The following is a 25,324-nucleotide window of genomic DNA, read 5'->3' as shown; positions in this document are numbered from 1 at the left end:
CCCAGGGCGGCGAGCTCGAATGCCAAGATGGAGAAACTCAAGCGTCCCTCCATAGCACTGGCCGGAACGGGCGAGGCCTGGTCGTACTTCATAACCCGCTGGGGCGAATACAAAACAGGTACTAAGCTTGTCGGACCTGACATAGTCGCGCAGCTACTGGAGTGCTGTGAGGAGGAGCTGAGAAAGGACCTCACTCGCGCGGCGGGTCGGAGCCTCGTGGGCAGCGATGAAGAAGACGTCCTCGCCGCCATGAAGGCGCTCGCCGTCCGGACGGAGAACACGATGGTAGCTCGAGTGGCCCTGTCTAACATGCGGCAGGGACACGAGGAGCCCGTCCGGTCGTTCCACGCCCGCATCAAGGGGCAGGCGGACACGTGCAAGTATGAAATGAAGTGCACCAAGGCGGGGTGCGATCAGGTCAATGACTTCACCGAAGAGATATTGCGCAACGTGGTTGCCCGTGGCATCGCGGACCAAGCAATACAACTTGACCTACTCGGTGAGAAGAACCAGGACATGCCATTAAAGGACATGATAGAGTATATCGAGGCCAAAGAGTCTGGAAAACGCTCGGCATCGCGCCTGCTTGACACTCAGAGCACGGACGCGATCAGTAGTTCGTATCGGCGGGGAAAGCGACAGGACGTCCGCGCCAGAGTAGGAGCCAGGCCGGAAAAACGGAAGGCCAAGCCCGAAGGAGTATGCATCTACTGCGGCGAGGTGGGCCACGGCAAAACGCCTCAATGGCGCGCCAGACGCGCCGAGTGCCCCGGATACGGTAAAAAGTGCCGGAAGTGTGACCGCCAGAATCACCTCGACAAGGCGTGCCTGGGCGGCCGATCGGCAAGACCCCCATCTAAGGAGACCGACGGGATGTACGATGAGCAGACGGCAGCCTTCGTCAAGCTATGCACGGTCACCATGGCCAGCACAGAGGACGAAATGCGCACGCTTCCCCTCGCTCACCACCTGTACGATGATATGTGCGATAAGTGGATGAAACGCATATCCGACCCGCAGCCATACGTCAACCTCACTCTCACCAACAAGCGCGAGGATTACAAAGCGCTGGGTTTTAACCTCCTGAAACACACCCGCGCGGTAACCCTACCCGCTATGGCAGACACGGGGTGCCAGAGCTGCCTGATCGGCATTAAAGTCGTCCAACAAATGGGCCTGAGTACCGAGGACCTCATACCTGTATCCATGACCATGAAGGCCGCAAACAACAGAGGAATTCGTATCCTCGGAGCCGTGGTAGTCAGATTCGCCGGTAACAGTGATGACGCTCGGAGATTGGAGACGCGCCAAATCGCGTATGTGACGGACTCTTCAGACCGCATCTTCCTCTCCCGCGCGGCCTGCATGGACCTGGGAATGATCTCGGACAGATTCCCGACACTCGGAGAGGTGAATCTGACAACCTCGGAATTGTGCGACTGCCCGCGACGCGCGGAGCCGCCGACCAAGCCGACCGCACTCCCCATGCCAGCGACCGAGGCCAACAGAGAGGCACTACAGTCACATTTACTCAGGATGTATGCTCAGAGCACATTCAACACGTGCCCACACCAGCCACTACCGAGAATGACCGGCCCGCCACTACGTCTTATGCTCAGTGAGAACGCGACACCGGTTGCCCATCACACTCCCATCTCCGTGGCCATACATTGGCAAGATGAGGTAAAAGCAGGCCTCGACCAGGACGTTCGGCTCGGCGTGTTGGAGGAAGTACCCGTCGGCACGCTGGTGACATGGTGTCACCGCATGGTAATTTGCGCGAAAAAGAATGGCAAGCCGCGACGCACCGTCGACTTTCAGGCCTTGAACAAGCATGCGTTCCGCGAGACCCACCACACCCAATCCCCGTTCCACCAGGCGAGACGCGTACCTAATGGGAAGCGCAAGACAGTATTCGACGCATGGAACGGTTACCATAGCGTCCGCCTACACGAGGACGACCGCCACAAGACGACCTTCATCACTCCATGGGGGCGCTACCGGTACCTATCTGCCCCACAAGGGTATATGGCATCGGGGGACGGTTACTCACGACGATACGATGAGATCGTCGCGGACATTGGTAACAAGACCAAGTGCGTAGATGACACGCTCCTATGGTCAGACACGATTGAGGGGAGCTACTTCCAGGCGGTCCAATGGCTGGATATATGCGGCCGGAATGGAATCATCCTCAACCCGGAGAAGTTTGTCTTCAGCGCACCCACGGTGGACTTCGCGGGCTTCACCATCACCATGACCGACGTGCGACCGTGCAGCCGCTACCTGGAAGCAATCCACGATTTCCCACAACCGCGTAACATCACCGACGTCAAATCGTGGTCCGGGCTTGTCAACCAGGTGGCATACGCCTTTAGTATGGCCGAACGAATGCAGCCATTCCAGAAGCTCCTGAAAAGTGGAGAACGCTTCCAGTGGTCCATGGAGTTAGAGGACATATTCCGCGAGTCGAAAGACGTGATCGTACAAGAAATCGAACACGGTGTCCGCATATTTGACAAAACTAAGCCAACATGCATCGCCACGGACTGGTCGAAGGAGGGAATCGGATTCTGGTTGCTTCAAAAGCACTGCCGATGCGTGCCAGTGAGACCATTCTGCTGCACTGATGGATGGAAAATAACCCTGGTCGGCAGCAGATTTACACACGCGGCAGAATCCAGATACGCGCCCATAGAGGGCGAGGCTCTCGCAGTCGCGGACGCCTTGGACAAAGCGCGCTACTTCGTACTGGGCTGCGAGAACCTGATCGTTGTGGTAGACCACAAACCACTGCTGAAACTCCTTTCGGACAGAGCACTTGACGACATACCCAACCCCTGCCTCAGGAACCTCAAGAAGAAGACCCTGCGTTATCGCTTCCGCATCATACATATCCCGGGCATGAAGAACAAGGCGGCAGATGCCATGTCGCGCAGGCCAGTTGGCACCACGCGACCTCCACTCATGAACCTTCCAGATGACAATGCCACCATAGCGACCCACCTCCAACCAAGCACGCACACCGACGTCCTGTCCCTCCTACGCCAAACTGAGCCGGAGTATGACGACGACGTCGAGGACAACCTGGCATGGTGTGCCGCGGGCCTCGAATCATTGCGATCAGTAACATGGGATCGCGTCAGGGAAGCCACCAGCAGCGATGGCGATATGCACATATTGGAGGGAATGACAATGAACGGCATCCCCGACTCAAAAATCGAGATGCCAGAGACAATTCGCGACTATCACCAGTACCGCGAGAACATTACATCGACAGATGGAGTGATCCTATACAAGGACCGAGTAGTCATACCACCCTCACTCCGCGGCGATGTGCTGAGCGCCCTACACGCTGCCCACCAGGGCATATCAATGATGACCGCCCGCGCAGAATCCTCTGTATTCTGGCCAGGCATGTCGGCCGACATCAGCGCAACTCGGAAAAACTGCGAACACTGCCACCGGATGGCACCATCACAGCCTGGAGCGCCACCAACTCCACCTATTCCGGTCGTTTACCCCTTTCAGGCAGTGTGCTCGGACTTCTTTGTACACAGGGGTGCACACTACCTTGTGACAGTGGACAGATACTCGAACTGGCCGATCATCTCAAAGTCGACGGGTGGCGCCGCCGGACTCATAAACCACTTACGTCGCGCCTTCGTGACGTACGGGACACCAGAAGAGCTCGCGTCGGATGGGGGACCGGAGTTCACCTCCACCGAGACCAGGTCATTCCTGCACAGATGGGGCGTACACCACCGCTTGTCATCGGTGGCCTTCCCTCACAGCAACTGTCGCGCGGAGATTGGAGTTAAGACAATGAAACGACTTATCACGGACAACACCAGCCCGCAGGGAGAACTTGACACTGACGCTGTGCAGAGAGCGATACTACAATATCGTAACACGCCTGACCCTGACACGAAGATCTCCCCGGCAATGTGTGTCTTCGGCCGCCCGATACGCGATTTCATCCCAATTATCCCCGGGAAGTACAGACCGCACGACACTTGGCATGAGACCCTGAAAGCGAGGGAGGAGGCCCTCCGCAAACTTCATATCCGCACAGCCGACACCTGGGCAGAACACACCAAACGCCTTCCGCCACTTGCTGTAGGGGACCAAGTCCGCGTACAGAACCAGACAGGATTCCACCCAAAAAAATGGGACAAGACAGACAGTATCGTGGAGGTACGCCAACACGACCAATACGTGATCAAGATCGATGGCTCGGGCAGAGTCACACTTCGGAACAGGAAATTCCTGCGCAAGTTTAGCCCAGTTCGCAATGACCAGCTGCCACCCCGGTCTATCTATGATGATCTAGCAACCCGAATCACTGTACCTGCACCCGTTGTAACACCGCAACTGCCTGACCTCGACAGCGAACCCGTGACATCTGCGACGCCAACGGGGCCCACGCCGGCACTGACGTCAGTATGCACACCCCGGCGCAAGACGACACCCGTTTTAGACACGCCAGCAGCACCAGGACGAGGCACACCGAGGCGCGCGATCCTTCAGACGCCACCATCGGCCCCTGAAACCCCGAGAGCCCCATCCCCACTGGGGCCCGATGTGACACCACCAGCACCAGCGATAGGTCAACGCCGATCCACCAGAGCGACCAGCGTGCCTGCCTGGCACAAGGACTACTCCATGGAATAGTCACACGATGGGCGATATAAACTTTTGTTCATTCATTAAACTTAATATTTTCTCAGCCTTTATCTATTAACATAATAAAGACTCGGAGGGAGATAGAGAACATTGTACTTTACGGTAATTCCACATATCGACGGTCCCCTGTGCCAGTGTGCATGCGCAGCCTGAGCCGGAGACAGGGATGTTGTGGGTGTTTCAACCTGTTCAATACTTGTTTGATTATTGTCGTTCCACGCTAATAAAGTGGTCGAACAAATTGAACTCTGTTCTTATTTACCTTTCCCTTCCACAGATCTCCTCATGTCTCTGTTTCCCAATGTTTTTTCCTTCCCTCTTGTCTCCTGCTTCCCTTGTTGTGCATTCTGTGTGTTAGCTCTCATACGAGCCTCGACAGTGTATACAAAAAAGTCGAATGCCTAACTTCATTCACGATGAGGCGCCCGTCACCGCCAAGCAGATTGCTTGTGCTCCCAATAGCAATCCAGATTTGTCACAAATTAAACGCTGTGTTATGTCAGGTGATTGGGCATCACTACTGGAAGGGGCGAAATCGTACCTCATCCAGAAGGTTGGACTCTCTATTGATGCAGACTTCCTGCTTTGGGGTAGCCGAGTAATAATTCCACCAAAACTCCACGGGAAAATTATCAGTGAACCCCACAATGCTCATCCAGGCATAGTCACCATGAAGACTATTGCCCGGGCCCATGTTTGGTGGCCTGGTTTGGACAATGACATTGAGTCCAGTGTATGCCATTGTTACACTTGTCAAGCCCATGCCAAGACACCGCCACAGTCCCCATTGGCGATGTGGTCGTGGCCATCAAAGCCATGGTCCAGACTACACATCGACCATGCTGGTCCATTTCAAGGGAAGCTTTTCCTTATTGTAGTTGATGCCCACTCCAAATGGATTGAAGCTGTCGTGGTGCCATCCTCATCCTCTGTTGTAACAATTGAAGTTCTACGTACCATGTCCGCGCAACATGGCATTCCAAACTCCATTGCATCAGATAATGGATCGTCATTTACGAGTTCAGAGTTTCAGAACTTTTGTAAAATGAATGGCATTAACCACTACCCATCAGTCCCCTACAAACCTGCCAGTAATGGTCAAGCCAAACGTGCTGTTCAGATCATCAAGAATGGTCTAATCCGCATCAAGGAAGGCTCCATTCAATCTCGTCGAGCTCGTGTGTTGCTCAACTACCGCACCAGACCACATCAAACCAAGCTTCTGATGGGTCGTGAATTAACAACATGGTTGTGATAAGAACACCCGGACGTAACGGTCCAGGTCGAGAATCACAAGTATCAACCGAAACGTAATCACGACCAAACGTCTGTATTCCGCAACTTCCAGATCAATGATCCTGTCTACGTGTTGAACTCCGGATGTGGAACCAAGTGGTTATCTGGCATCGTTATCTATAACTTTGGTGAGATGATGTTTCTTGTGAAGTTATTTATTTATTTATTTTGTATACCTTCTCGAGGCTCGCATGAGAGCTAACACACAACGCACAGCAAGGGGGGGGGCATGAGATAAGAGGGGTGGGAGTGGGAAGGACAAAACAGTGGGGAACAGAGACATGATGAGATCTATGGAAGGGAGAGGGATGGGGTGGGGAACATGGGGACATTACAAAATGGACATTTCAGGGACTTTCAGGAAGGAAAGCAGGGAATTTGAAGGAGGTGGATTATCGGGGGTAGAAAAGATCGAGGATTTGGATGGGGGATGATAAGAGCTGGTGGTAAACAGCTGTTTTGAAGGCCTGGAGGGAAGAATGGGAATGAATAGAGTGAGGGAGTTTATTCCATAGGAGGGAAAAAAGAGGAATGGAAGAGTGAAGGTGAGCAGTGATTCGTGATTTTGGTAGTTTTACCACCAAGTTGTGTGATGGTAGAAGCATACATAAACGTGTTGACCAACTCAGGTTACGTCATGGGGAGACAAACATTGAACCGGCTCAGGTGCCCTTGTCACCCACTCCTGTATCAACACCACCTGCGTTTGAAACTGAGGACCTGAACTCTCTCTCGACCCTGCACCCATTATTGAGAAACCTACAGCAGTTGTTAGCAAGGACAGTTAAAAAAGAATAAAAAAAATAAAGTAGGGTGGGGGAGATGAGATGTATCAGTAGTTGATGATAATGTATACATACATACATGGATGCACCGGGGCGTGGTTAAGGGGAGTCACGTGACCCGCCCATGTTCCGATGCTGTGTTGTGCCCGTGTCCGAATTAAATCTGTTCCCACTTCAGAGCCTTCATCCCTGTCTGTTGAGTGCATTCCAGTTACCAAGCAGCAAGCTAGCGCTTGCCAAGCCAGCAGTTCCGTACTAACTGTTTTGAATGGAGCGCTTGTTTCAGTGCTGAAGCCACTTGAAGAGACCACTTGAAATTTGGAAACTGAACACTGGTATACCAAATACCCCAGTTGTCCTTTCTTTAAATTCGACCAACCCAGCTCAACTGAGAACGCATGACCGAGTCTCGGAACAAGCCTTGGCTATATTGGGCTTGCGGTGTGTTGGTTCCATTATCAATCAGCTTATGGAGCGTTCGCCAAGTGTCTCTTGATTTTTAAACACTCAACCAAACAGTCCGACGAAACAGTTGATAATGAAAAAAAAAATCCGATTCCGTTTACTTCTGTTCTGCGAGTGACATAGTGCTTCTGCAGCGTTGAGTTCATATCTTTCTTTTTTTGAGCAAAAACAAACAAACAAGGAAAATGCGCTCAATGACGTACATTTCCGAAGCCAACGGCGCGCCATCTTACTCTTTCAGCTCGCCATCTTACTACTCCGGTTAAAATCCCAGCCGAAGTGCCTCGTTTTCTCATGAAAGCTCCGACCCGACACTTTTCAGGACTGCATGACACATAGCATGAGGTGAAGTTGTTTCATTCTAATCCTGCTCACAAAAACCTAGAAAAATAAAAGGTTTGGACTTTAAAAAGTAAAAAAATTGGAACAGTACACAAACTCAAAGCTTTCCCACACTAAAAAAACCGAACGAGTCCGGGCGTTTAAATCCGGGCGCTTCGCAGGTAGGCGTTGAATTAATAACGGTACGCCGTCCGTCAGATCGAATCTTACGTTAAGTGGGTTAAAGAGCAGGCCATTGTGTGCCGGTACCCCGAACAAATTCTGAATAGCGGCCCTGCCTCCTGCTGGGAAGAGCAATGGCACGGCAAATCACCATCCAAAGATGTTCTGCAGTGTGTTTAAAAAAATAAAAATAAAAAAATTTGGGGGGGGGAAATGGCATATATAGATTGCGGTAGATCTGAACGACGTCATTAAAAACTAAAATACGATAAAACGAATAGACAAGTGATCAACAGACTGTTCTCGCACTGCGGAGCGGTGGATTTCTCTTCCTCTCTTTTCCGTACACATTCGGTTTGAAGGAAAGACCAAGGTAAGAATTCATTTACCTCTTTTTTTTTTTTTTTTTCAATTTAATGAAATGAGCGGTTCCAGGTTGTTGTTTTGTTTTATTATCAAGGCCTCTGTTTAATTGTCATTTGTTTGGTGGCCGCCCCTCAGCGACACGAGTAACCGGGAAAATGAACATCAGAACGGGCCTGGGTTCGCTTTATAGTGTAGTAGAGAGTAGAAACATCGTGCAAATGATGATACAAGCATCAAATTTGGCACATTTGTTCTCCAGGGGATTCTAATCAAATCTGCCCGATTGGACATTTGAAAATCCAAATTTTTAAAAATTTGAAAAAAAAAAAAAATTTGAAGTCACAGCTGGCTGAAATTCTTGAAGCGCAAGTGAACATCCCAGACAGAGAACCAAGGGGAGATGCAGTCATCATTGATGGCTCAGCACTTATCAATGCCCTACCTCCACGCACTTCAAAGATATTTGATGACTATGCTAAAGAAGACATCATCCCAAAGGTGGAATCCTATGGTGCCAGGTACGAGAGGGTGGACGTAGTGTTTGATGTGTACAAGAAGTCAAGTCTGAAGTCCGAGGCAAGGTCGAAAAGGGGGCAAGGAATCAGAAGAAGAGTGACAGGAACCAGTAAGACCCCAAGTAACTGGAGAAGCTTTCTTCAAGATGACAGCAACAAGACTGAGCTGTTTCACTTCCTTGCGGAAAAGATGTGTGACGCACAGACGACAAGCACAGTCATCGTCACAAAAGGAGAAGATGCCATGAGCAACACAAGGAAGTCACTGGATTCTGTGTCTCCATGTTGTCATGAAGAATCTGACACTCGAATATTTGTACATGCCAGGGATGTAACGATGGATGGTAGCAAGTCCATTATCATTAAGGCTAATGACACGGACGTACTAGTCATAGCAATATCTGTACTGCCATCCTTACAGGAACTAGGTCTTGAGAACATGTGGATTGCCTTTAGCCAAGGAGCCAAGGCGTGATGGATTCCAGTCCATGAGGTAGTTTCTGCAATAAGGCCTGAGAAAGCTAGAGGGATCCCATACTTCCCTGCGTTCACTGGATGTGACGTCGTGTCTGCCTTCCGTGGTAAAGGGAAGAAAACTGCATGGCAGACTTGGAACGTCTTTGTTTCTGAAACATTCACCAATCTCAGCCAGGATCCAACATCGATTCGTGATCTTGACTTTTTTTTATTTTTTCTTCAAATTTTTCAAATGGCCAATCAGGCAGATTTGATTAGAATCCCCTGGAGAACAAATGTGCCAAATTTGATGCTTGTATCATCATTTGCATGATTCCTCTCAAAAAATTGCTGTTATCTGCCCCCACTATGATATTATCACCTGAGAGCTTTTGTCCTCACGATTTATATTATGATCACTTCTTCATCTTCGATACATAATGCACTATTTTTAATTTACCGTCACAATGGTGTTTTAAGTGTGACCAAGTATAAACGTTTTTAACATACAATGTGTCTCGCATTTTGTTGAATTGCTATACTGCACATACAGTAATGCAAGTACCGGTATATTGAGCAGGTAACCATGTTTTACCGATATTATTTCATTGGTTAAGGGAGGGGGTGACATAGTTACCGGAACCGGAAATTGTTTTTCTCACTGTCGTATGACGTCACTTCGTGATACAATAATTTCGCTTTACCAGCGAACTAGTGTTTCGCTATAATTGTTGACCGGTTGCGCAGTGCCAATGCCATAGATTACCCCCCCCCCTTTGCAAACAAAATAAAACACCATATACAATGGAGGGTTTTTAGACATATCCCGTGCGTGCCACCATGTTAGTTGTACTCGCATGGAAACTATAGTACCAGTAGCTCCACAATCTAGCACGATTATCTCCTTATTCTGACTTGTTTCAATGGAAGGTTTTTGCTAATTCTTTGGTGCTCACCTTTTTTTTTTTTTGGCTTGTTTTGCTTGCCAACCAATATGGTGCCAGAACATTGCATCATGAGTCCTGAACCTGCTCTATATTGATCACTGTTTGGAGACTTTTTATATATTTAATTTTCTGTTTCCTCAGTGCTGACTCGTAGCTGTGTACATCCTTGAACATCATGTCGTACTCGTCTCATCAAATGGAGGGCTATTCTTCGTACCACCACGGCAGCAACATGGAGACGTCTGAAGAATTTGTGCTACTTACACATAGCATCACGACCAACATCCAGAAGGTTTCACAGAATAGTGAGTGCAGCATGAAGATGTCAAGTTGTCCTCGGTTTGATCCTCTCTTTGTATCGAAGCTTTACCATGTAACTTGGAACAGCAACAAGGAACTTTAATGTAAGAGGAGTCCATTTGGCCCACCATGCATATGCTGTGTCGACATCAGATTGAATAAATCTGTCTGGCTATAAACTTGATTTGTGGGGAGGGGGTAAATTCTCACGATGTTTGTTTGTTTTTTGTGTTTTTTTTTTGGGGGGGGTGGGAAGGTGGTGGAGTTGTTGGGTGAGGAAGACACAAACATTGGCCACACATGCAGCTTTCATGAGACACTCAAAAACTTCACAATCACGAATTGTGTGTACATTATCACCCATCCATACGCAAACTAGCTGCAGGTACTGCCGATGTCACGATACCCCTCTACCTACAATGCTTCAAGGTACCTATAATCATCGAATTCCAATTTAAACTTATGAACCGTTGCTACTGCCACGACCTTTTCAGGGAGACCGTTCCATGCATTAACTACTCTGAGTGAAAGACCCCTGCCTTACTACCATCTCAACCCTTCCCTTCTTTACTCTCGGGCTATGGCCCCTGTCCCATTGCTTCTACTCTGAATAATTCATCTGCACTTATTTTATCTATACCCTTCATTATCTTAAACATCTCTATCATATCTCCTCATAGCCACCTCCTTTCTCGTGTATAAAGCCCTGTCTCCTTCAGCCGCTCCTAGCTTGGTCTAGCAAGGCCCGGAATCTATCTAGGATTTGACTTGAGCTGTACCATCCATTGCAGTGGTGACCAAAACTGAACACAATATTTGAGATGAGGCCTCATTAACTTCCTGTACAATGCTAAAACAGCCTCTTTTGAATCATAATTATCTCTCCATGAATATAACCTAGTGTGTGTTGTGTGTATATATATATATATATATATGTATATATATATATATATATGTATATATATATATATATATATATATATATATATATATATATATATATATATATATATATATATATATATATATATATTAGGCGCCGCAAGGAGGAGTGATGTAAGGGACACTGGCCATTTTGGAGTTAATGCCATATAGCACTATTTTAACCCTTACCCTATCATCCGAGCCTATCATAATCGTATCATTAAAAAATGTCGCTTGCATCACTCCTCGCGGGGCCTCATTCATATATATATATATATATATATATATATATATATATATATATATATATATATATATATATATATATATATATATATATATATATATATATATATTTGTTGATTTCCGGCGTGCGGACGACCGCCTTGAGCTCAATTGCGGCCGTGCACGCCCACCGACCGTGGCAATCTAGTCGCAGCTTCCGGATCAACGCCGAAACCCAGCTACGGGTGTTTTTAACACTCCACAAGTCTGAAGGCGACGATGGTTCACGAGTGGTATTTGACGATGTAGATTGTTTCAGAAGTCAAGGATGAGACGATGTGATAATGTTTGACCAAGTTATAAAAATGATCAACATGATGTGGTGGTACGAGTGACAGGTTATTAGCTGCAAAATGTCGAAAACCCGGTTTCGTTCAACAACTTAAAAAATTTGACCTTTGCATAACCTTTAAAGGTCCCAAAACAATGTTGTGGACATTAAAATAAGGAAACAGGATACGTGCTATAGCTTAATGGAGTTAGTTCGTCGAAGAAGGTCGAAAACCCGGTTCGATTCCCACAACTTTGAAAATTTGACCTTTGTGAACTTTAAAGGTCAAGGATTATGACCTTTGGTGCAAAACTTCCTCTGGAACATTCCAGAAACAATATAACGTCATGTAGGCTATATGGCATTTCGCACTCCTCGGATTATCCATACTTTGATGAAATCACCGTAAAAACAAACTTGAAGGGGGCGCCACGGGCAAGGTGTTCGAGATAGAGCAAAATGGTTTCAAGACTTTAGGTGGGGAATGACCTCAAGATTATGCATAAAAAATATTGTCATCCTTGCTCTCAAAGTTTGGGCAGTCTGATTTTTATGTCAAAATTCGAAATTTTCTAAGTTCATGACCTTGTGACCTTGACCTTATGACCTTGACCTTGGGACTAAAATGGAGCTCCGTGGGGCTATGCATGTGCCATTGGGCTAACCAAACACCAAAACCCCTGCCAGATTCGACAACCCCCTCGGAGAAGATGGATTTTTATGTCAAAATTGCAATTTTCTAAGTTCGTGACCTTGTGACCTTGACCTTGGGACGAAAATGAAAAATCGAGCTCCGTGGGGCTATGCAGGTGCCATTGGGCTAACCAAATACCGAAACCCCTGTCAGATTCGACAAAACCCCGAGGAGAACATGCAAATTGAAATCGGCTTCCCCCTAAAAACACGTGTGTTTTGATGGGCGGACCACGCCCATTTTCAGGAAAACACAACTAGATCATGATATAAACCTCCCACCAAAATTTCATCAGGATCAGATCAAAACCCACGGAGCTATGCTCGGGACAGACAGACAGACACACAACAATAACGAATATAGTGGGTCACTTATATTTTTTGTGAACCAATAAACCAGCCAACAATTCTGTCCACACGCTACAGGGTCGATCGCCGAATTGTCGATGTACCTAATTATTTGTGCGGACAGAAATGCCGGGAGTTTATACCTCGACGGGACCTGCACGTAAACGAGCCGCTTAAGCAGCTCATTCCATATGCGATTGCCAAGCGGTTTTATATCGCCAAGCCCCGTCGGACCAGATGTACGTTTTATTGGCTTGTAATCAGCCAGCTAACATTCCGAACGCATCATGGCAGAAAGTGACACGAGCAGGTTAACATTCAAACAATGGGGGTATTTATTTTAAACGCACATATGCAATGAATGGGGGAATGGGACAGGACACGAGCAAAAACCTACCGCCGATGTCTTTATTATGCACATGCACTTAACAGTTTGTTACTTATGGACAAGGCGCCACAGACATTCATGCAAAACCCAAGAAAGAAAGAAAGAAACCGGGCTCGTGAGCCTTTTATAATTGCTCGGAGCTGGGATGACCGAAGGGGCTCTGAGAGACCGAGCGGGCTACCTGGCCACCCTTTTAGTGATTCGCTGGGTTCGGCAACCCTCTGCGTCTTTGCCGGACCCCCGAGCTCCAACTGGCTCCCTTGGTCGTCCGGCCCCCACTGCGGCCTGGTCTAGCCGATGACGCGCTGGAGGAGTGAATGGTCTCGCCTCAGGCCTCCTGGTTGCGCCGGCATACCCCCAGCAAACCAACGGGGCGTTTCTCCACTCCCACCGCCAACCGCAAGCCATGAACTCCAGACTCCAGACTCTCTTCAACGGCCCAGCCCAGCTCCAACTTCCAACTCAACTCCTTCTCAGCGTTCCAGCACGGCTCTTTATTGGGTTCGGGGGGGTGCTCTCTTTCACCTTCGACCCTTCACCCCCGGCTGGCTCCGCCCCTCTCGCCGTTTTGATCCGATCTTGCCGTCAAACGTGGCCATGTTGGAGATCACCGTAAAACGTGGCTGTCGTTGTTGTTGTTAAAATAAAAGATAGAGACAGAATAACGGCTAACTGTAGATGCACAGCCCGGCACACGAATAATTTCCATTATACATTGGTGAGGAAATCTAACCTGGAACACTCACTTATCGAAATAACTGATCTTCGGGGAAACTGAATGGTGATCTGTGAATTTCCACAACCGTAACAATATTTATTTATTTATATATATATATATATATTGTATGTATGATGTACAGTAACAGTAAAAAGTTTGGAGACACCTGCTCATTCCAGGGTTTTTTTTTTATTTTTTTCCTATTTTCTACATTGTGGAATAATAGTGAAGACATCAAAACTATGAAATAACACATATGGAATTATGTCGAAACCAAAAAAAAAAAAAGTGTTAAACAAATCAAAGTATATTGTATATTTTAGATTCTTCAAAGGAGCCACCCTTTGCCTTGTGGACAGCTTTGCACACTCTTGGCATTCTCTCAACCAGCTTCACGAGGTAGTCACCTGGAATGCTCTTCTATTAACAGGTGTACCTTGTTAAAAGTTAATTTGTGGAATTTCTTTCCTTCTTGATGCGTTTGAGCCAATCTGTTGTGTTGTGGCAAGGTAGCGTTGGTATTCAGTAAAGAGCCGTTATTTTGTCTGTACGGTAGTAGTCCATATTATGGCAAGAACTCAAAGGAAGCAAAGAGAAATGACAGTCCATCATTACTTTAAGACGTGAAGGTCGGTCAATCCGGAAAATTTCAAGAACTTTGAAAGTTTCTTCAAGCGCTATGATGAAACTGGCTCTCATGAGGACCGCCACAGGAAAGGAAGGCGCAGAGTTAACTCTACTGCAGAGGATAAGTTTATTAAAGTTACCAGCCTCAGAAATCGCCAATGAACTGCACTTCAGATTGCAGCCCAAGTAAATGCTTCACAGAGTTCAAGTAGCAAGTAACAGAAATTCCATAAGGTCTCCTTACCTTCCACAGACTCTCTCTATCTACACGAGCGAATGCCTTCTTGAAGTTGATGAAAAGAGGTGTGTTCCATTTTATGCACTGTTCAGTGATGTGACGTAGTGCAAAGATTTGGTCGATGCATCCTCTTCCTGCTCTGAATCCTGCTTGCTCCTGTTTCAAAGTTGATGTCAATAACCTTGTCGATTCTGTTGAGTATCCTACAAAAGACCTTGCTGGGGATTGAAAGTGTTTTCCCCAGCCAGTTGTCGCAGTTACTAAGATCACCTTTCTTGGAAAGCTTAACAATGGGTTCTTTTGTCCAGTTGGTGGGGTTAATGTCCTTGTTCCAAATCATTCTGAAGAGGTCAGTGAGCACCCTTGTGGCAGTGCTGATGTCAGCTTTGAATATTTCAGTGTGGATGGAATCTATGCCAGTGGCTTTTCCACTCTCCATGGCTTTAATGGCAACTCTGATTTCTTCAGAAGGTGGCTCAGTGTTGATCCTCTGCTGGGAGAGGGTCATCTGGCTCTGGGCTGTTCAAGAAATAAAAGTGTTGAACCCATCTTTCTGCTTGTTGACTCTGTTAGTATAACATTCCCTCCTTTATCTTTTATAGAGGTAGTGATTAGTGTTTTTATTACACAGTTGTTTGGTGATCTTGTCCACTTTGCTCATCTCTCTCATTACTTCAGCCTGTTCAGCTTCACCAGCTAACTCCTCCAAAAATGACCTCTTGTCTTTCCGTGCACTCTTCTTGACTTCATCTTTGGCCTTGTAAGCTTGTTGACCTGTTCCTGGAGTCGAGGTAACTTTGTGGTCAACATCTTTTCCTCTAATTGCTTCCTTTCATCAATTTTCTTCCATTTCCCTGGTGTTAACCATTCTATATATTTCTTTCTGAAACCAATGATTTATGTGGTTTCTTTATATACCTCTGATGGTGTCCCATTTAATGAGATCTTCGTCTTCCTCTTTTTGGGTAGATGGTGCCCTAAAATGCTTTCTTCCTCTATGACATTCTCTTCTGTTGTCTTCAGACTTGAGTTTGGCAATATCTAGATGTTTTCTGCCTTTCAGAGCTTCAGCTTGATTACTTGCTGCAATTAGATCGTTGTCATTGCTTGCATCTGTGCCACGAAAAGTGCGTACGTCTTGTCGAGATCTTCACCATTTGTTATTTATGATGATGTGGTTGACTGTATGACCATCAGGTGACTTCCAACTTGGTTTATGTACCATCTTGTGGGGAAAAAAAATCGTACCTCCAATAACAGTTGTTCAAACAGAAGTCGATGAGAAGTTTGCCATTTTAATTTGCCTCACCACATCCGTGTATCCCCATATCTTGTTCGCAGTTAGCACTGCCCAACCTTGGCATTCATATCACCAGTGATCAAGAGCATGTCATTCTGGGGCACCTGAGCCATTTGTTGTAACAACTCGTACCAATTGTCTTTGTCCTTCTCTTCAGCTGCATTCCTTGAAGCGTAGCACTGTACGATGGTAAGCTTGCAATACTTTGAGTTGAAACGTGCTCTGATCATTTTCTCGCTAATAGGTTCCCATTCTATCATGGTCTTAACCATCTCTTTACAAACTATAAGAACTACACCGTGGGTGGGACGGTGGGTGTATCCTTCAGTCTCGAGTGGAGAATGATGTTGCCATTGTTAGTCGTTTGGTGCCCTGAACTGGTTTAACGGCACTCACGAACACCAAATATGTCCAGATGGTATCTTTGCATCTCTCTGATAACTCGAGCTGATTTTGATGTTTCATACATGGTGCGGACATTCCACTCTCCTATATGGATCTTAACTTTGGGTCCAAGTAGGCTCCACTTCGTACTGCTGACTTTTTACTCAAAGGATTTTGATCAGAGGTAGTCTTACTGCGAGGTAGTTGGTTATACCTTCCTGCAGGACCTGCATAAATAAATGTCGTACTCTTTGCAGTTTCTGTAACTAATAGTGTTTTTTATAGGTGGGGTAGTTTGCCTTATGCTCAACCTGAAGGACCAGTTGCTGCTGTTGGTCAGGTTTCAGGTGAAGGGCCAGTCAGGTGCCAGAGCCCCCACCTGCATAGTTCTCATCACTCCAAAGGCATGCAAGCCCCTACCACATCAAGGTGACAGCAAGTAGGGGGAATCCCTTAACTGTTGTGTAAATGTTAAGTAAAATAATTATTTAATAACCCTGCCATCTCACATTGATCACCAACCAAATTCCTTGTTCTTTTCCTCAATGGGCCCACACTTGTTTTAACCTGTTCCTTACCTTATTTTCATATTCCCTTTTGGCTTGCTGAGTTTTCTTAACCAGCTTCCTACACTGATATGGGTCTGACTTCAGTTCTGTTATTTTATACTTGATTAAATGCCTTCTGCTTCTCCTTAATAGAATTCCTTATCTCACTACTCAACCACCCTGGCCTCTTTCTGCTTCTAGTTTTACACCTCATTGGAATGTACTTGCTCTGCACTCCACACATTTGCTTCTTAAAGGTTTCCCATTTCTCTGATGCTGATTGTCCTATTGTTAGCTTCTCCCAATATACATTACCCAGCTCATTCCTCATACCCTGAAGGTTTGCTTTCCTGAAATTGAATAGCTTTACTCCACTATCCTGAACTTTAACTCTTAACGGAATCCTTGCACTCACTGTTGTGGTCACTTTATCCAAAATGCTCCCCGACCTTCACCATCTTTTTTTTATTTTTTGTATAAAAGGTTGAGGATTATCGAAGGGCTTGAAGATAGAATGGATCAGGATGCATCGGAACAAAAGGAGCATTGGAGAGTGGGGAGGAGGAGGGGGTGGGGGAGGTGAGGCAGGAAAGCTACACATCAACAACTGAGTTGAAGGACAAAATACAGGGGCTGTGGGGAGGAATGAGGAGTAGGGGAGGGTGCACAGGGTGGACAAGGTGGATACAGAAAGAAACACTCAAGAGGGAAAAACTGGAAATTTGGAATGAGGTAGGAGTGGTTAATGGGGGTAGAAAATATCATGGTTTTGGATGGGGAATTTTCTGAGACCAGGGTGAACTTTTGAAGATTTGAAGGGAAGAATGAGGTTGGAGAGGATGTGGAAGTTGGTCCCACAGGTGGGGAGGGGGAAGAGCACCGAATGAGTAGAGGTGAGTAGTGATTCTGTATTTAGGTAGTTACACCAAAACTGGGTTGATGGACCATTTGCACCTTGCAGAAACCTGCGAAGGGGGTTGGGAAACAAAGCATGAGAAAAGCAGAGGGTGTAAGAGACCACTGACCTGTCTGCGATGGGAAAGTGAAAGGCCCATAGACTCATCTTCATTGTGGGAGATTCAAATGATCTTGAATGCCTTGGTTTCATGGCGTTAAGCTGAGCAAGGTGAGGCAGGAAAGCCAGCCCAGAGACAAGAGCAGTACTCCAAGCTGAGGTTGAAGGCCTTGTATGTGGGTGGGAGTTCTGGTGTGCCAAGGAAGGAGCTTGTACAACGATGAATGCCAAGTTGGTGACTGGCTTTGTAGGCCAACTTTGAATTGTGGTTTGTCCAAGAAAGATCATGGCTGATAGTGAAACACAGGAGTTTTAATGACTGAACTTCCTCAAGAGGATGGTTTGTCAGATGGTCCAGAGAGATTGAGATTTGTCCGTATTCAGACATATTCCAAGTGTTTGACTAGCATGTAATTTTGTAAATGTCTGAAGAGATGGTAGAGTCTTTTGCCTGTCTACCTGAAGCATGAGGGATGTCACTGCAGGTGGTGGTCATCAGCAAACAGATGGAGATTTATCCTTAAAAGGAAGTCTAACACTGCACTTCTCCTCATGGGCTTATCTGCAACCTGGGTTAAAAATCAATCCTGGACTAGATGTGGGAAATCCTCATCTGCTCTGCCCTTTACCTGTTCCTGGTGAAAATCCCCCATCATCAATACTCTTCCCTTCCCACACGCTTTCCTAAATTCTTCATGTGCCCTTCCTTCTTCCTATACCCTCACACCAGGAGCCCCATAAAAGTATCTTAATGTTTTTGCAATCCCTAATCTTTACCCATACAGAATCTTCCACATTAATTCCTTCAGTCACCCTGTTCTCTCGATGCAATACTGTCTTTTACCCATATTGCTACTCCTCCCTTTTTTGCATTTTCTATCATACTGAAATATCTTGAAGCCTTCTAATCCTGTCCTCCAACTTCTCATCATTAAACCAAGTCTTTCTTCCTGCAACTATGTACTTCATACTCCTTGCTATCTACTTTGGCCTCAAGCTCTTCCATAATCTATATATCAAAGTAGCTGGATTTTTCTGTCCGTGTCTCTTTGCGCATTGGTTGGACTGCTGGCCTGATTGCACCCACAATTGAACCTCGAAAATAAATCAAATCATACGTCTGCCACTTATAAAGGCCTATGGCCTTAGGCTTCATGCCTGTGGTGTACATTTGCAGACTGAACAATGTGTCTTCTATTATGAAATAAAGGTACATTTTGATTACAATTCATGCAGAGGAAATGAGCTAATGCATTTTTAGTTCAAGAGCAATCAAGGCAGCAGTCTTGTCCACTGCCTAAATAATACTTTCATACAGGATTTATAAGCAAACTGTATTTTACATGTGCATAGATATGTAATAAACATAGGTGACAAATTGGAGTCAATGAAAAGCAGGTTGGGAGGAATTGAATGCAGGTTTTATTTTTTTTATTTACTCTTACCAAGTGTGGTTAGACCACTGTTTGAGAGATTGTCAGTGATGCAGAATACTTACTGACAGTCGTTTATTGACGAGTAATTATCAGGAGGTTCCAAGTAAGACCACTTCAAACTGTGATTGTGGTGATGTGATATTAAATCTGTAATGATTGATGTAAGAATGCCCTTGCTTTAATTGGGGGTAGGTGGAGGGTAGAGCAAAAGATTAGAGTTGAGAGGGGGAGATTCACACTTTTGGGGGGGGACAGGGGTTGAGGACTTTTGGTGTGGGTGGGGAGGAGATTGAAGTCTTTATGTTGGGACGTGAAGGTTGAGTGTGGCGGGGGGGGGAGTTGAGTACTTTAAGTAACATTTTACATGATGTGGTGTTTCCACGGTCGTATTATTTAAATTTCTGGCATTGGCATATAATGTAATTTTTTTTTTTTTTTTTTTTAATACTTTTAACTTCCTGTAATTTTTTTTTTTTCTGTCAGGTCTTAAAAAAAAAAAGTGTCACAAATTGCAGTTCCTTCCTTTTATTGACTGCATAACCCTTGAGCCTAAAAAGCCTTGATTCCCTCCTCAATTATTTTTGACAACTGCCCCTTTTCTGTTTGGCATATGGCCTTCAACACTTTCTTTGCCCCAAAATGATTCCCACTGCTTTCTAAACATAAAACCTTTCTGCTGACACCATTCTTCCAAGCACATGTTAACATCTATTGCTCTACTCGTAAATTATTCCATTTCCTAACTTCAGTAGAATACCAGAAAACATAATCTCGGTGCATCGCTTCTTGTCGGCCACCCACGACCCTGTACGTTATTTATTTGTGTGTGTGTGTAAATTTGGCTTATTTATTGTTTTTCATTTCACCTTTTTTTATTCTTTAACTTGCAAACTTTCTATTTGCAGCTGCACGGATCCAACGGATGATGAACCAGCTGGGAACCACTGATGATGCGAGCAGTCTTTTGGAACAATTGTAATTGGAGTGCATGTGTATGAAACGGGCTTTATCCTTTTGCTGATTGGAAAGTTTGTTTAATAACATGAATGACCTCACTGTGGTCACGACCTGCAACAAAATCCATTAACGGGCAGATTTGGAAACACTCATTTAATACGCGATTAAAACATGAACGCGGTGACTCTTATCCATTTTAGCCTCCACCATGGTTATATCAGAACGCAATGATTTGTCAGTCATGGATTGTTTAACCCCAATTTGGGGACGTTCAAAAGTTGTATAAAGCTTGGTTTTTTTTTTGGTTTTTTTTAAGGAAATTGAATTTCGCAGATTAAAATGTGCAGGACCTTGCATGCTGATGTGCTTGATTAAACCTTACTAATTTTTATTTGACATTGATTAGATTTTTCAGGGTCACTCATCGTAATATGCAACCCAAACGGACCCAATGGAAATTTGACTCTGCAAACCTCGGCAGTGTAATCAGCAGATCCCTTTTGGCCTCATGTCTTCATCTTCTGATCGAGTGTACTTGGGCATTTTGCCTCTCGATGGCAGAAATAATCTACAGTGGTTGCCAGTCCTATTGTATATCATGGTGTTCGCTTCAACCAGTCTCCCCCCTAAGGCGGAGTGCACTTCATACCATTCTGCAAGTATATTAGCAGTCGCTAATTCGTGCCTCATCTACCCGCTGCCATAGATGATTTTCTGACCTCAAATGGCTCAAATATCCCAGCAAGCTGGTACTCGATTTGCCGACCTCAGAAGGATGACAGGCTGAGTCAACCCCCTGGTGTGTATTAATTCAGTGGCCAATGGGGCTTGAACTCAGGACCCTTGGATCCCAAGCCGCCACCCTAACTAACCACTGAGCCAATGCCAGGAATAGAACACTCATGTCTTAGGCCCACCAGAAAACCAAGATGGCAGCCATATTATTATGGGTGGGGTCCAGCTGCTGTCCAACCAATGGGTGCACATTTCAAAAATCGACTCCCAACAAGAACCACAACAATAGCAACAGCAGCAAAAACCGTGTGTGGAGCTCTTGTAGACGTGCAACATGTCGCATGAAAAATAAAAGCTCTCAAAAATTGCGATTTTAAGAGCTCGGCACAAATGAAGGTTCTTGATATACGATTTTTGCTTTAAAATGTACAGTGATCTTTGCAAGTTGTCAATGATTTATTTAATGCTGTGTAGTGGAGTGAGTACAGTTTTTGTTTTGTTTTATTTTTGTTGCTGTTGTTTATTTTATTTTTTCCCTGGGTCTGCACAGACGGAAATTGCAGCATGATACGAACCAGCTCGCAAAGGAGACAAATAAGTTGCTGAAACAGCTTGCTGCAGTCACGACGTCATCCAGCACAAACGAGCAGGTCGGTGGACAGGCTCGCAGCAGAAGGGAGTACCTGCAGTGTGAAGAGGAACCTCTTTTAAGCAGTGTGGTGTGTTTTTATTTTTATTTTATTTTTACTTCTGCCACCGAAGGTGGACGGAGGTTATGTTTTCAGCCCTGTCTATCTGTCTTGTTTGTTTGCCAGTGAGCAGGATATCTCAAAAAGTTCAGGACAGATTCGGACAAATGTGTTGGACAGGTTAGGTGTATGATAAGGACGAATTGATTTGAGTTGTGTGAAGATTCGGATCTGAGAATTCTTGAAGTGATCCTTCCACCATTGAGTGATATTTCAAAATCTTGCAGATGGATTATGATAAAACTTGGTGGATGAGTTGGGTAGGTGACGAGAACAAGCTGATTTGATTTTTTTTTTTTTTGTTTGTTTATGTCCGGATGCAGATCTGACCAATTAGTGGGATATAAAATAATAATTATTCAGCCTGGCGGAGGTATGCGTTTGACTGAGTGCCGTTCTAGTTTCCTTTTGGAACTACTGAAATGCTTTTCACACCTTAAGGCATTCTCATTTGTACTATTTAAAGTAGATGTGGCCAATTGGGGTGATATTAATGTTAGCTGACTGGGAACATCGTTCAGGTGAGCTGTGTGATGGCGCATCTGTCTGTAAACACTTGCAATTTCTTCACCGAAACTGCTGATGAGATTGTGATCAAACTTGGCTAAAATTATAACAGTAAAACTTTATAATTAAAAAAGCTGGACTTGCTAGTCTGTAAAGCCGATGTTTCGGCGAGCATCCACCCGCCTTAGTCATGGCAGATGTTAAAGTGAGGAATCTTGGGCATCGCCACATGACCTCAGCCATTGGTAAGGTGAGTTGGTCTGTAGACCAAACGATTGCAGATGGTGTGCAAGCGATGTTATAGCTTTGCCCACATACATGACAGATGAAATTGCAAATTAACATCTTTGTTGAGATGGTGATTCAACTCTCTGCTAAATGGATTCCTTTACAACTTGAGTAAACCCCTTTTTTTGTCTGTCTAAGATGACAACTTCACTTATCAAAGCTGTGACCATGCATCTTCACAGCAGAGTTCAAAGCCTCTTAAGCAGGACGATGATGTTGGTTCATACCCGGGTCTTGAGGGTTTGCCTCGTTTCTCCTATGTCTCTGTGCATAATGGGTCTCCACATCTGATGCCATAAAAGAAGTCTCATTTCCTATCCTTCTGCATCTTGTCCTAAACGTGAACCAATTGGCTGTGAAGAATGCAAGCCCTGAAGGAAAATCTTTAAAACTCAACTTCTCTGAAAACACTTAACCATTAATGCGAAACTTAAAATATATGATAGATGACCAATGGGAATGTTGGAGTAAAAGAAGCTGATCCAAAGCACATGGGCACCAGTGACATCAAAATACCGAAAGTTGGCAATATCTCAAAATCTGAATTGTAGACACCTTGGAGTTGCACCTTATCAAATCGGGTTAATTTTGACAACAGGAAGTGATGTCTTACCGAATTGTGCAATATCTCAAATTAAGGTTCATGGAAAGTGGGGAGTTGCACGACTGTGAACATAATGTAATTACGACTTGACCTAAAATGTGCATTTTAAATCCATCTTATTTTTACCCTGATCCCTCCATCATTCCACCTTTTGGCAACCAGCCAGGTGAGCGATAGTACCATTGGTTTTAAATATATATTGTTGCGATTTCGCGCCCGCCGGCGTGCGATCGGCCACGTAACAAATCGCGGCACGTCGCCCACCGGACGGACAATTCAGTCGTGACCCTCTCGGAACAACGCCGGGAGCTAGTCACGGGTGGGTCTTTCGACCTCACCACAATCGTGCTAATCGGCCACCCGCGTGGGATAGGGTTGTTCGCCAAACTCGACCTCCCTAAGTACCTACGCGGATGGTTAATCGGGCGATCGTACCTCGCCGCAGGTCGACTTCGGACACGAACTGCTTAAGCGGTTCATTCCGTACTGCAGAGATAACCGAGCGGAGTTATCGTCGACCCCGACGGTTCATATTAGTTACCGGGAACTTACACCCACTACCAATCTCTTACGCGACGCAGGATGGAGAGTCATTAAAAAGAAAGGAAACTAAGCAGAGCGGGAACAGTTCAACAAGCAAGCATTTTATTGCGCGACACACGGACACAAAGCAAGCACGTATATTCAGTCACAGTAATAATAATAATAATAATAAAAGGCACGTATTCAAGCACAGGAAGAAACAGTAAAAGAGAGATACTACCGACGAAGACCGACACACGGCAACACTTACACAGTTTTACTTAACAGACGGTGCCACCGCAAGCATTTACACAAAAAGCAAAGGAAAAAGAAAGCCACCCTCATAGGCGAGGAGGCAGACAGGTCCGTAAACCAAATGTACGTGAATCCTGGAGGATCGGCCAGGTCCACGAGACCGGGGAGGTCTTACCCGCGTCCTCGTGACGCGATGGCGGGCAAGCCGCAATGTTCGCGCCGCTGCGCCCCAACTCCGTGCCCTGGCGTGGTCGGCGAGTCCTCTCCGGCATTCTCCGCGCGAGCAGTCTTGTTGGCACCGTTTAGGGTGGGTGAGGAACGGGGGGCCCCTCGGCACTATCTCAGCGTGAGTGGGGGGGGGATCGTTAATGCTCAGGGAGAGGGGTATGGCTGGCCGGCCTGGATCCCGTGACGAGTCGAGCGACCCCCACACCGCAACCTCATCGCCGTCCGCCGTCTTCCCTGTAACTCCTCCGCAACTTCTCTCCAATCTCAACTTCACCCTCTTTTAGTTCCACACTCCCACCCCACTCAGCTCCACCAGTTCCACTCTCTCTCAACTCCCGCCGCGCGAGTCGCCTTGCGCTCGTATCTTTATAGGTCTCAGGAGGAGCCGATATGCAAATATGCGGATCAATACGCGATTGGAGGCGGGGCCACGCCACCCTCTGTTCAGCCATTGGTCGGGCAAAAAGGGGCGTGAACCTCCCTTGATCCGCATATTTGCATAAATGAACTTCACATACACGCGCTTGGAGGCGGGGCCAAGCCGCCTCGCGTTCGCCCATTGGACGGAGGGGAAGTGGGTGTGAAGCATTTTGGATCCGAATTTTCCCCTCGGAAAGGCCGCCATTCGCGCTCGCGGCTCGGTGCGCCCGGCACCAATCGCCGAACGGGCCCCAGACAGCCCGACGGTCAGTGTTCACAGGTGGTGCGGTTGTTGGTTGTGAAGGTGGTGGAGGGTTTTCTGTGGCGATTTGATGGTTATGGTGTCGTTTGGGAATGGCGGTGAAGCGATGTTTGCGGGATGGAGTTGTAAAGGTAGTGGCTGTTTGCGTGGTTGGTGGCTTAATGGTCGAAAATAACAATAGAGAAAGAAAAAATGGCTAACTGAAGGATCGCAGCCTGAACGGATCACGTAAATTCCCTCTATACAACTGGTGTGGGCTAACGACACATGGACTTATTGAGATATCTCACCTGAAGACTCTT

The 25,324-nt window shown here is 46.2% G+C and overlaps 1 protein-coding gene across 4 annotated transcripts in view; it reads left to right on the top strand.

Moving 5' to 3' along the window:
* The first annotated feature begins 7,877 nt into the window (after nucleotides 1-7,877).
* The window catches only part of LOC147026044 (syntaxin-12-like), a 49,302-nt gene continuing 31,855 nt past the window's right edge, over nucleotides 7,878-25,324 (top strand). The window contains exons 1-4 of one of the 4 annotated variants that reach the window (XM_085881037.1): nucleotides 7,878-8,109; nucleotides 10,162-10,325; nucleotides 20,401-20,470; nucleotides 21,738-21,837. In XM_085881037.1, coding sequence (XP_085737163.1) covers nucleotides 10,196-10,325; nucleotides 20,401-20,470; nucleotides 21,738-21,837 — 300 coding nt within the window. In that variant the 5' untranslated portion in view covers nucleotides 7,878-8,109; nucleotides 10,162-10,195. Of the gene's footprint in view, nucleotides 8,110-10,161; nucleotides 10,326-10,576; nucleotides 10,750-15,735; nucleotides 16,926-20,400; nucleotides 20,471-21,737; nucleotides 21,907-25,324 lie in introns of those variants that run through there. The other 3 variants (XM_085881034.1, XM_085881036.1, XM_085881035.1) reach the window with 3 other exon arrangements.

Source organism: Eptatretus burgeri, chromosome 5 (assembly GCF_056783735.1).
Source record: "Eptatretus burgeri isolate ZD-2024b chromosome 5, Ebu_testis_v1, whole genome shotgun sequence".
NCBI lineage: Eukaryota > Metazoa > Chordata > Myxini > Myxiniformes > Myxinidae > Eptatretus > Eptatretus burgeri.
Note: the sequence above shows the minus strand (reverse complement) of the source record. Positions and strands in the feature narration are given on the sequence as shown.